At 45.3% G+C, this 13003-nt stretch overlaps 1 protein-coding gene across 1 annotated transcript in view; it reads left to right on the plus strand.

Moving 5' to 3' along the window:
* Dscam1 (Down syndrome cell adhesion molecule 1) overlaps positions 1–13003 on the plus strand; it is a 659150-nt gene that overhangs the window by 11814 nt on the left and 634333 nt on the right. The window contains exon 2 of the mRNA XM_069321167.1: positions 5563–5712. Within this exon, the coding sequence (XP_069177268.1) occupies positions 5563–5712 (150 nt within the window). The remainder of the gene's footprint in view (positions 1–5562; positions 5713–13003) is intronic.

Below are 13003 nucleotides of genomic sequence, written 5' to 3' on the forward strand. Positions count from 1 at the left end.
TCGGAGACGTTGGCCACGGCTTCTGAACGCCTCTTTTCCATAGTTTTGCCGATGAATTTTTTTGTAATTTATATTGAACTGTAGCACTGTCTTAGCTTCGATTGTTACAGGGAAAGGCTGGTCGTCATGTACATAGTAATCCACCACACACACACTGTCCTTGGTTATTTATCATTATTTTTTCATACCCATCCAACACTTGATCCTAATCCCTTCTGGTAGTAACCTTTTAATTATTTTTTATACACCATGGCACCATACACACCAAGTCCTGTTTTTCTGTTTGAGTTGTAGTTAAGCTGTTCTCCAGCATGTCGTCATACAACCAACACCTCCATCGTCCCTGTGTGGTAGTGACGCCACAAAGCCTCTGTTCCCGAGGGAACAATCCTTGCAGCACTGCGTTTTATCATTGTCATTTCAGATATAGACAAAATTATAAGTCACAGCTTCGTGTCATTCTTTGCAGATAATACAAAAATCTGCCTTAAAATTTCTTCTGTAGAAGGCTTTGAAAGCGTCAAGCCAATACCAATAAAGTCTTCGATTGGACAAGAAAATAGCATTATGTTTAATTCCAGACAATTGGGTATGGTAAAAATTAAGAAAAACGAAATGCAGGGTACAAGACCCTGTATTTACAAGGTACAAGACTCAGATCTCCTCATAGAAGGAAAACGACATGTAAAAATATCTGGGAACAATAATGTCAGACGACCCAACGTCTAGCGAGCATAACAAAGCAAATGTAGCAACAGCCAGGAAAATGATAGGATGGATCACGAGAACCTTCAAATCCAGGTAATTTCACCACAATGCTCATCCCATTCAAATCACTTGTGCTGTTCCGCCTTGAGTACTGCTCAGTATTCACTCACCCCTTTCCAACCAGGAGAGATTTCTGAAATTAAGGGAATACAGAAAACATATACGGCACACATGGACACGATAAAGCACCTAAATTATTGGAACCGTTTCAAAGCTCTCAAAATGTTCACTGTTGAAAGGAGACGAGAGGTATCAAATAATATATACGGAAAATACTGGTTAAGTCCCAAATTTGCACAGTTCAATAACATCATACTTAAGCGAACGATATGGCAGGATATGCAGCATAGGGCCAGTGAAGAGTGGTGCCATAGGCTGTATAAACAGGAGAGGCCTACGGCTATTCAATATCCTCCCAGCGAACGTAAGAAATTCCTGCCGGAACAAGAGATGGTGTGTTCAAGAAGCAATTTGACAAGTTTCTGTAAGAAGTGCCGGACCAACCGGGTTGTTGTGGATATGTGGGCCTGCGGGCCGCTCCAAGCAACAGCCTATTGGACCAAGTTATCACAAGTCAAGCCTGCTGAGGCTGGGCTTGGGAAGTAGAACTCTCAGAACTTACTCTTGATTTGCTCGAGGTATACACTGTACCGTGGTGTCAAACACCCAACACCTCTCCGTGATCCCCGTGTGGCAGCCACACGGGGATAGCCTACACGGGAAGCAGCACACCTCCCGTTGTTCCAACACAAGGAGTGGACAATCATTTCAAGCTGTGATTTTATTGTGATTTACTCCATAGAGGAAAGTGTATTTGATCCCCCTCCCCCTCCCGCTCGGGTACCTACCCACAAGTTTGCTCACAGGTTAATAATTGAGGTAGTGGGAGCTGCCAGACGGATGATGTGAGCGCCACCCGACACCTGTCTCATGGTGCTAATGGCGGACAACAGACGGGTTATTTTTACCGTCACACACGTTACTGGTTGAGTGTATATCTTGTGTTGCAGCATTCCGTGTCGCTGTTGTTAAGATGTATCAGCCCTCATCTGGCGATACATGTGACTCCCTCGACCATGTCTCTCCTTGACTCTTTATTATGTCTAGTTGTCTTTCACTGGCCTTAGAGTGACGTCGGCCCGACCTGCCTTGGCCCTACTGGGTGAGCTGGGGAACCCTATACACATGATCTCATGTTTTGTTAATCTAGCTTTTTAACACTTCGGGCGAAGCGTGGCCGGAGGACTGCTGGCACCAGTGGTGTATACTATACTCTGCTCTCAACTGCAGACAATCACTGATGTGGGATGTAAGGGTAATTATGTTTTAGCCTAGGAGCCAGGGACAGCCGGCCGGAAGGTGCGTTGCTGCCCCATTTCCGGCGGATTGACGTCATGCTTATTTTACTCCGTGTAGTTATGTTCTTAATTGTTATTTATACTGTTGTTGGTGAACATTGTCTCTCCCTAATGCAGAGGGAGAACATGGTGGTGGTGGTGGATGCGGGCGAGTGTTGGAGAAGCAGCGATCATCACCACCATCACCGGCTATAACCTTGTTATATTATATGACCTTACATATGATAAATATAATGTATTCTATATGAATTTCCGTGTTGTCAGTGGGAGAGAATGGTGGTGCATGCACAATGATTTAATAAAATGTAATCTTTTAAATGGAATATCGACAGCTAAAAGCATTTAGTTTACCATCATTTTCTCCCCACTTATAGTAAACACTTGTCGGTTTGTACTTGTAGTTTTGTACTTGTTATTTCTGTTATATAATGTCTGTTTCTTGCTTGTTCTTTGAATATATATTCAGTTATAAATAGTACAATATATTTAAATTAAAGTTGTAACTCATTTGCATTTTATTTGCTTGATAAATATTAGTAATTTAACTCTCGTTAAACTTACAAATTATATTGACTTACACAGTAAAGTAAACAGTAAAATTTCAAATGTATGTTTGGAGGTTGCATTAGCTTGAAGAATATATTTTAAAGTAACTTTCCTGATTAATTAAACTTGCTAATAAAATTAAAATTCTCAAGATATATAATCATTTTGATGCATGTTTTAGGTTAGGATTTTAGAGTAAGTTTGTGTTGGAGGGTGAGTTACGTGCCCTCCAGCAGGAAGTTTGTGTTGGAGGGTGAGTTACGTGCCCTCCAGCAGGAAGTTTGTGTTGGAGGATGAGTTACGTGCCCTCCAGCAGGAAGTTTGTGTTGGAGGGTGAGTTACGTGCCCTCCAGCAGGAAGTTTGTGTTGGAGGGTGAGTTACGTGCCCTCCAGCAGGAAGTTTGTGTTGGAGGGTGAGTTACGTGCCCTCCAGCAGGAAGTTTGTGTTGGAGGGTGAGTTACGTGGCCTCCAGCAGGAAGTTTGTGTTGGAGGGTGAGTTACGTGCCCTCCAGCAGGAAGTTTGTGTTGGAGGGTGAGTTACGTGCCCTCCAGCAGGAAGTTTGTGTTGGAGGGTGAGTTACGTGGCCTCCAGCAGGAAGTTTGTGTTGGAGGGTGAGTTACGTGTCCTCCAGCAGGAAGTTTGTGTTGGAGGGTGAGTTACGTGCCCTCCAGCAGGAAGTTTGTGTTGGAGGGTGAGTTACGTGCCCTCCAGCAGGAAGTTTGTGTTGGAGGGTGAGTTACGTGCCCTCCAGCAGGAAGTTTGTGTTGGAGGGTGAGTTACGTGCCCTCCAGCAGGAAGTTTGTGTTGGAGGGTGAGTTACGTGGCCTCCAGCAGGAAGTTTGTGTTGGAGGGTGAGTTACGTGTCCTCCAGCAGGAAGTTTGTGTTGGAGGGTGAGTTACGTGGCCTCCAGCAGGAAGTTTGTGTTGGAGGGTGAGTTACGTGCCCTCCAGCAGGAAGTTTGTGTTGGAGGGTGAGTTACGTGCCCTCCAGCAGGAAGTTTGTGTTGGAGGGTGAGTTACGTGCCCTCCAGCAGGAAGTTTGTGTTGGAGGGTGAGTTACGTGTCCTCCAGCAGGAAGTTTGTGTTGGAGGGTGAGTTACGTGCCCTCCAGCAGGAAGTTTGTGTTGGAGGGTGAGTTACGTGCCCTCCAGCAGGAAGTTTGTGTTGGAGGGGTGAGTTACGTGCCCTCCAGCAGGAAGTTTGTGTTGGAGGGTGAGTTACGTGCCCTCCAGCAGGAAGTTTGTGTTGGAGGGTGAGTTACGTGCCCTCCAGCAGGAAGTTTGTGTTGGAGGGGTGAGTTACGTGCCCTCCAGCAGGAAGTTTGTGTTGGAGGGTGAGTTACGTGCCCTCCAGCAGGAAGTTTGTGTTGGAGGGTGAGTTACGTGTCCTCCAGCAGGAAGTTTGTGTTGGAGGGTGAGTTACGTGCCCTCCAGCAGGAAGTTTGTGTTGGAGACACGTGGAGGATCTTGAGTGGCCTCTGTCGTACTCTCCAGCAGGAAGGTTGCCATGTTTGTGGTGTGGTGATGGCGGGTCAAAGCTGTCAAGGTCGCCTCGCCACACACACACATTGCCCCACACACCTGACGTTCACTATAAACAAATATTTAGTTTTTGAGCTCCATCGTCATCACTTCCAAAGTAACTGTTTTTGCAAATTAGAAAACTCAAATGTGTTGATGATAACTTAGAAGCTTAGAGTGTTCCTTGTCGGGTTCCTTGTCAGGTGGTGTTTGCGTGTGACGTCTTCAGTAACATGGCAAGCTTTACAGCTATTATTTTTCATAAATAAATGAAATAAAATATTATTTGTTGCCATCACAGCTTCACTTTCATAAGATAGGTTCATAGCGGGGGTTTATGTAATTATAAAAAAGGTTTTTAAACGCCTATTTCAAGCCTCTCAAAACCTCTCGTCTCCTGCTACCACGGTAGGGACCAGACCAGGACGGATGTGGGCGGAGCCAGAGACCGTGGAGGGCGGGTGGAGAGGTGGTGAGAGGTCTCAGCAGCAGGAGCAGGAAGTGGGTGGGACTTTGAGTTAGTGGGCGGGGCAATGGCTAGCAACACAGCCTGGTTGATCACTCAATGCTGACGCTGTGCAGGGTGCAGACATCCGCTGCCTGGTGTCGTTAAAACTGAAGCTGTGATGAGGTTAATCTTGAGGCTATATACACGGGTAGCTCTCTTCCTGGACTTTTACTTAGATAACTAAACTTATGTGCTGCTGATTTTTACACTAGAATGTAACATTTGTATAAAATAACTAGTATACTTGAGATTTTTTAAATAAATGAATATTTGTAGTGATATTTGCTATTAAGAAACAGTTAAAGTTAAGGTCCTGAAGCAAGGTAAAGAAGATGTGTGAAGACACAACATATCGTGATGTCTGCCAGCCATCACATGGCTGCTGCGGATCATCACCGGTCTTCTGGGCTATTTAGAATACTTGTTGCTAAGCTTCACTACTTGATGTAACAATAATATTCTTATACAGTCTCATTACAAGAGTACAATCATGTGCCAAGGAAATATAATATAGAGGAGACAATTATATGAGTCAGCGATACCTGACAGATCAACATAGTGTAAAGTATTTGTAAAGTCAGTAAAACATTTTGCTGCGACAAGGACGGGTAGTGTAGAGACTCGTGGGTCAATATAAAAGTCCAGGAGGAGGTGTTAGCCGTGAGAGCTGAGCGCAACACCTGTTGGGACCCTCACGGGGACTCATGTGAACCCTCGTAGGACCCCTCTGGGACTCCTTTGAGATCTTTCGTGGGTACCTCATGAGACCAGTGGGACCCATGATGGAATCAAGCAGGTGTGAGCGGCAGCAGGCTGCGAGGACGTTGTAATAACGCTGGTGTGTGTGTGTGTACCCTCAGACGGCAAGTACCTGGTGCTGCCCTCTGGCGAGCTACACATCCGAAACGTCAACTCTGAAGATGGCTTCAAAAGCTACAAGTGTCGAACTGTCCACCGCCTCACCCAGGAGACCCGCCTCTCTGCTACTGCTGGCCGACTTGTCATCTCCGGTAGGTCCCTATCCCACAACCAAAGTGGGCAGCCAGGGGGGTGGGCAGCCGTTGGTAGACAGCCAGAGGGTGGGTTGGCAGCTCATGACAGGCAGCCAGGTATAAGCTTCAGCACCTATTATGTAGGCAGCCAACGGTGAACATCAGGAAGATTGTGTAGGCAGAAAAGGAGAGGAGGACAGATCTCAGCAGGCCAGTTTGAGGGCAGTCCGAGGTATACAGTCAAGGGCGGACAATAATGGGTGGGAGTATTTTGGAACGGACAGATGGGGGTGAGCAGGAAAGCGCGAGGAACAGAGGGTAGACTGTTCGGTATAGACAGTCAGTGGTGAGTAGTCTAGAATGCAGGGTTAAAAGGGAAAGTAGTTGAGTTGAAAATAAATGGGTAGTAGGGAGAGAGAAGGATTATTGACCAGGAATAAGAGATATTTATAAGGGATAAGGGTTACTGAGGATGATTAAGGGGTATTGGTGAAAGATAAGGGTTACTGATGTGGGGAAAAAAGTTAATAAATGGGTGGAGAGATGGTAGAGGAAGCTGGGAGCTGGTACAGGAATCTGGAGAGATAGGGAGAAGGCTGGTAAGATGGGATAGGATGGTGGGAAGATGGTATAGGATAGGGGAGAAGAGGTAAGGAAAATGAGATACAAGGCTGGGAAGATGGGAGAGAAGGGTAAGAAGATGGGAAAGGAGGTTGGGGAGAGGGGAGGTTAGGCTCGTGGGAGGGGAGGGTGGGGAGAGGGGAGGCTAGGCTGGGGAGAAGGGAGGGAGGAAGTATTTTGTGCATGTTCATTTATCATGTATGTTTATCATTAATACAATAAAGTAACGTAATATTACCTGTTGAATACAATTCTTTTAGTCATATAAAACTGTATTATCATAATATAGTAACCTCAGATTATACTGCATATAGCTGTATCAATTTGTTTACAGTTTTGCTTGAAAAGTAACTTAAATTTTGAAATAGTGAAGTATTTTGAAGTAAAGTAATTATATTTTGAAGTAAAGTAATTATATTTTGAAGTAAAGTAATTATATTTTGAAGTAAAGTAATTATATTTTGAAGTAAAGTAATTAGATATTTTGCAACTCTTGACATATATTGTGTGTATATATGACAAACCAGTGACATCCTTGGAAAGACATTTTTACAACAGCCTGGACGCTAAACTGTCATGAAATATATTGACACATGGTAATATTAGTCGGCTGGTGTGAGGTGTGTCTGGGGATGCCGCTGGTGGTGAACAAGGAGCCTGAATGTTGGGATAGGGTACCCCTGCCGTCTCGCTCGTGTCTCAACTCGCTAAAGTAACTTCTCTTAACTCATTGGCTCATCCACTAAATTCATTCGTTATGGCTCTTTAACATTGCCACTGTCAATTGCTTTGATCAGATCAAATTTGGTGTAATTATCTAGGAATAACCCGATTGGCAAATGGCCTCTGCCTGTGAGAGAGTGAACACAGCGTCGCGCGTACACACACAGTCTTGTGCGTGTCTCTAGGTGCACACGCGACACGTACACACGGCGGTATACGTGTACAGTAAAGGTGTAGGCGAAAGACTAGTAGGTATGAGGAGGTACGCACCGCGGTACAGCTCCGATGATACTGGGTAGGAGAAACAACGTCAGAGTTACAGGACACGGTACAACGGTAGTGAGGGAGGGCGGGAGGGTGCACACCGCGGTATAGGAGGGAGGGAGAGGTACACACCATGGTATAGGAGGACGGGAGAGGTACACACCACGGTATAGGAGGACGGGAGAGGTACACATCACGGTATAGGAGGACGGGAGAGGTACACATCACGGTATAGGAGGGTTGGAGAGGTACACACCACGGTGCAGGCATAGTGAGGGATGGCGGGAGGATGGGAATATACCTAAAGACATACCATTACCACTTTACTGACTAATTCTCTAAGCCAGTTATAAGTAGATGTGACGGTCAGTCTCTTCGCTGGACGTCTGGTGGCAGCAAAGGTAAGTAATACTTGTGGTTTGTCACTCTGGCGCCTCCGACACCCACCTCCTGGCCCCGGCACGTCATGTCCTCGCGGGCCGCCTTCAGCACCCCGCCCCACCTGCACCCCGCCCCGCCTTCAGCACCCCGCCCCACCTGCACCCCGCCCCGCCTTCAGCACCCCGCCCCGCCTTCTCCAAGCGACAGATCCTAACCTCTCTCGCGGCGTGAGGCCTTGACACAACAGTGTGCCTGCCGAATCAACATTTGCTTGGTATTGTTAACAGTAAACGTTGAGTTCCCAGTTCATGTGGGGGAACAAGTGCGACTGTTGACAGCGGCAGTTGTAGGTGTTGATGCCAGGAACATCGCTGTGTGTGTGTGTGTAGGGAGCTCACGCCGCTGAGAAAAGGTGGCCAGAGTGTGGTGCAGTGACCATTATGTTGCTGCTGTCGTGTCTTCACGTCGCGAGAGTGACACTTGTCATAATGAACACCACTTAAGATCTTATTTGATCAAGATCACATGGTGCGTGAAGTAACTACCAATAAGATAACCATCCCTACAGGGAGTCTTGGCTGTGATAGCAGCAAACACCTGCTTGTGTGTGTGTGTGGCTCCATCGACGCCATTCACAGATGCAACAGAAAGACATAAGCCCCTTTCTTTCTCCAACTTGATGCGCCAGGGTGACATATTGTGTAGTTGGTAGAGTAGTCAATCTTCGGTGTCCTGAAGGATGGTTTGTGGTGCTCGGTGCACCTGGACTCACTTGTGTATTGTGAAGTTATTGCACTGTGTGAGGCGAGGGAGGTACAACTTGAGGTGGATACGTGACCAACATCGTGATGGTAATACCATATGTCAGCGAGAACACGTGTTGCTGGATTCTCTGTTGTTCAGGTTGTTTACCAACAGAACCTCTTGTGTAGCGATATTTCACCAACAGAACCTCTTGTGTAGCGATATTTCACCAACAGAACCTCTTGTGTAGCGATATTTCACCAACAGAACCTCTTGTGTAGCGATATTTCACCAACAGAACCTCTTGTGTAGCGATATTTCACCAACAGAACCTCTTGTGTAGCGATATTTCACCAACAGAACCTCTTGTGTAGCGATATTTCACCAACAGAACCTCTTGTGTAGCGATATTTCACCAACAGAACCTCTTGTGTAGCGATATTTCACCAACAGAACCTCTTGTGTTGCGATATTTCACCAACAGAACCTCTTGTGTAGCGATATTTCACCAACAGAACCTCTTTCGTAGCGATATTTCACCAACAGAACCTCTTGTGTAGCGATATTTCACCAACAGAACCTCTTGTGTAGCGATATTTCACCAACAGAACCTCTTGTGTTGCGATATTTCACCAACAGAACCTCTTGTGTAGCGATATTTCACCAACAGAACCTCTTTCGTAGCGATATTTCACCAACAGAACCTCTTGTGTTGCGATATTTCACCACAGAACCTCTTGTGTTGCGATATTTCACCAACATATCTTTCTCGCCTGTAACGCATTTTATCAACAGTCCGTTTCATTCATTAAGTATATATTGATATGGTTCTTATATTATCTATACAAATTTACATTTTGTTCACACTGCTTTCATAGCCTATTTGATCAGTTCAGCCTCACAGTAAATATAGACAGATATTCAGGGAGTCTAATGTTTATTCACCCCATTATATGGGCTAAACAAATTAAATATCTTACAAATTATGGGAAAACAGTTTCCGGTAACTAATAACACCACTCAAGATATTTATATTTGAAGCAAACTACCACAGTCCAGTCAGCAAACCAGTAAACCAGAATTTAGTAAACTTTCACGTAAGCCCCATTGGTAGCCCGCAGGTCATCAAGGCCATAGATTATTTCGTCCCAGACATTAGGAAGAATGTCGTGCATAACGTCTCGTGAACCGCTCTTCATCGTGTCAGTTCCCGGCTTGCTCGTCAGACGGGTTCCTTTACGATTATATATAACGTCTCTACAGTAATTAGAGATTTGGTGTCAAGAGCACACATTGTGATGGAGTGTGAAGGACGGATTGATTTAGTGCAATACACATATTGCTGTCTCCTTCATTGTTGTGTTTGTGTCCGGAGTGTCTGTCCTCCAGGACACAGCTGCTCCTTAGTAACACAGCTGGTCCGCAGCAACACAGCTGGTTCTCAGCAACACAGCTGGTCCTCAGCAACACAGCTGGTCCGCAGCAACACAGCTGGTCCTCAGTAACACAGCTGGTCCTCAGCAACACAGCTGGTCCGCAGCAACACAGCTGGTCCTCAGTAACACAGCTGGTCCTCAGTAACACAGCTGGTCCTTAGTACACAGCTGGTCCTCAGTAACACAGCTGGTCCTCAGTAACACAGCTGGTACTCGGGGGGCCCACAGCTGGTGTCACTGTTGTGTGAATTATGATCGTTGTGTGGGGTTGTGATTGTCGTGTTTTGACTGCTGTGTATTATGTGTTTTGTAATAGTTTATGAGGTTGTGACTTTGTGTGTTTTTAGTTGTGGTTGTTGTTGTGTTTTGTTATATGGGTTTAGCGGTTGTCTTGTTGTGTGTGTTTGTTGTGGTTATGTGGGTTGATGGTCTGTGTTTGTGTGTTATGTGGTGTGTATGGTTGTGAATGGTCTGTGTGTGGGGTGTGAGTGTGTTATGTGGGTTGTGAATGGTCTGTGTTGTGGGGGTGTGAGTGTGTTATGTAGGTTGTGAATGGTCTGTGTTGTGGGGGTGTGAGTGTGTTATGTAGGTTGTGAATGGTCTGTGTTGTGGGGGTGTGAGTGTGTTATGTAGGTTGTGAATGGTCTGTGTTGTGGGGGTGTGAGTGTGTTATGTGGGTTGTGAATGGTCTGTGTTGTGGGGGTGTGAGTGTGTTATGTAGGTTGTGAATGGTCTGTGTTGTGGGGGTGTGAGTGTGTTATGTGGGTTGTGAATGGTCTGTGTTGTGGGGGTGTGAGTGTGCTATGTGGGTTGTGAATGGTCTGTGTTGTGGGGGTGTGAGTGTGTTATGTAGGTTGTGAATGGTCTGTGTTGTGGGGTGTGAGTGTGTTATGTGGGTTGTGAATGGTCTGTGTTGTGGGGGTGTGAGTGTGTTATGTGGGTTGTGAATGGTCTGTGTTGTGGGGGTGTGAGTGTGTTATGTGGGTTGTGAATGGTCTGTGTTGTGGGGGTGTAGTGTGTTATGTGGGTTGTGAATGGTCTGTGTTGTGGGGGTGTGAGTGTGTTATGTGGGTTGTGAATGGTCCTGTGTTGTGGGGGTGTGAGTGTGTTATGTGGTTGTGAATGGTCTGTGTTGTGGGGGTGTGAGTGTGTTATGTGGGTTGTGATTGAAGGTTGTGTGCTACGTATGTTGTGAGTGTTATGTGAAAGCGTTATGTCTTTGGAGCGCGAGTGTTGTTGTAATATGTTAAGTTGTAGTAATGTGCTAGTGCACTGTGTTGTGTGTGTACTCACCTAGTTGTGCTTGCAGGGGTTGAGCTTTGGCTCTTTGGTCCTGCCTCTCAACTGTCAATCAACTGGTGTACAGGTTCCTCAGCCTACTGGGCTCTATCATATCTACATTTGAAACTGTGTATATCTACATTTGAAACTGTGTATGGAGTCTGCTTTCACCACATCACTGTCTGTGTCTGTCTGTCTGTCTGTTTTGTGAATGGAGAATACGGTGTTTTTTTTTCTCCTGTGCACGCAAGCATCTCCCACCTGAGCATTGTTTGGGTCGCTTGTTCTCCAGGGCTGAAGTCTCCAGATGTGTGAGGTTCACATCACAGGTGCACCAGCTGCCGTGACAGTCTTGGTCACGCTCACAGGGCACGATGCTCTTCCTGGAGGATATTCCACCCTCTGGAGTTGTTCCTTACCGTAACATTTCGCCAGGCTTTGCGCGTCCAAGTGCGGCAAACCCCAGAGACAAGTTCGTCGATGTCAGCGCACAGTGTAACCAAAAACGATATTTTCTTGAATTTAAATTAATAAAAAATTAAATATTCCATATTTTTGTATGTAGCTAAGCCTAGGATAGGTTAGATTAGGTGTAATGATTTTGCTGGCAATTATATGTATATGGAGTATGCGAGTGAACAATTTAGAGGTTCGGTTCGGACACAGGAAGAGAGTGAAGCACTCTTAGAGAAACGTTTGAACGTAATCAGTTGTGTGTCAAATGGAATTTTTTTTATTCATAAACACTGAGTTGACGGCTGCGTTAATGACAATTTTTCCATTGCTTGTGAGGACAAGCTGTCATGGCCAGGTAACGTGAGTGAGTGAGGACTGGAGAGCAAGCAACCCATCCTCAGACTATGCTCGTTCATTTGTTGGCAATTATGGAATTCATTTGTGAAGAGTTGCGTTTCCAGCATTGAAAGTGAGCAAACCGCTACTCGAGAACTGCTTGAACATAAACAAGTGGGAGTTTTCCAGCCCGTCCTCATAAACAAAGGCCAAAGTCCATTCCATGCACCCGCCAAACCCCCTGTTTATGAATGAAAAGCGATTTACACACGACTCACAACTGCTGAAGTTCGAACATATCCGGAACAAGTGCTTCACTGACGAATTTTGTTCGAATCACAACTCTATAAATGGTTCACCCACGTACTACAAATACAAATAATCTTCAACAGAACCTAAACACCTGACCTAACCAGTGCCTAAATATGTACAATATGCTAATATATAATAATATTAATTTATATTTGAAAAAATTACAATTTTTATTGAACAGCATGTTAAAATTGATGACTGCGTCTTTGGGGTCGACCGCTGGATGGAATGGACTTGGTCTGAGGACCAAATACAAATAATCGCCAACAAAACCTTAATACCCAACCTGACGTAACCTACGCCTAACTATAAATAGAACTTTACTATATAATAATAATAATATATAAAGGAGAATATACGTATTTTTAATACACAATACGTTAAAGTTGATGAATGCATCATTGGGGGGGGGGGGGGGGGGGGGGCTTTAACGAGCCTGGCCTGAGAACGGGTTGTTCGAAGTGCACCTCTAACTGTTTCACCTAAATATCTGACGTAGCCTAATCCAGACGCAACTTTAAACAAAGATAATATTTATAATAATATTTGTTCATATTTAAAACAAATCCGTTTTTTAATACACAGCGCGGAAAACGGGTGAATTTGTTTTTGATGACGACTGCAGTTTGGATGAGGAGGGATTGTATAAATGGTTGGGGGGGGGGGAGCTGACTGATTAATAAACATTTGGACAATGTAAATAAGGAAGGGGTGTGGAGGGAGGGAGGGCAGGCGAGTTGTAACGGTGGTACTTG

The sequence above is a fragment of the Procambarus clarkii genome, chromosome 9, assembly GCF_040958095.1.
Source record: "Procambarus clarkii isolate CNS0578487 chromosome 9, FALCON_Pclarkii_2.0, whole genome shotgun sequence".
NCBI lineage: Eukaryota > Metazoa > Arthropoda > Malacostraca > Decapoda > Cambaridae > Procambarus > Procambarus clarkii.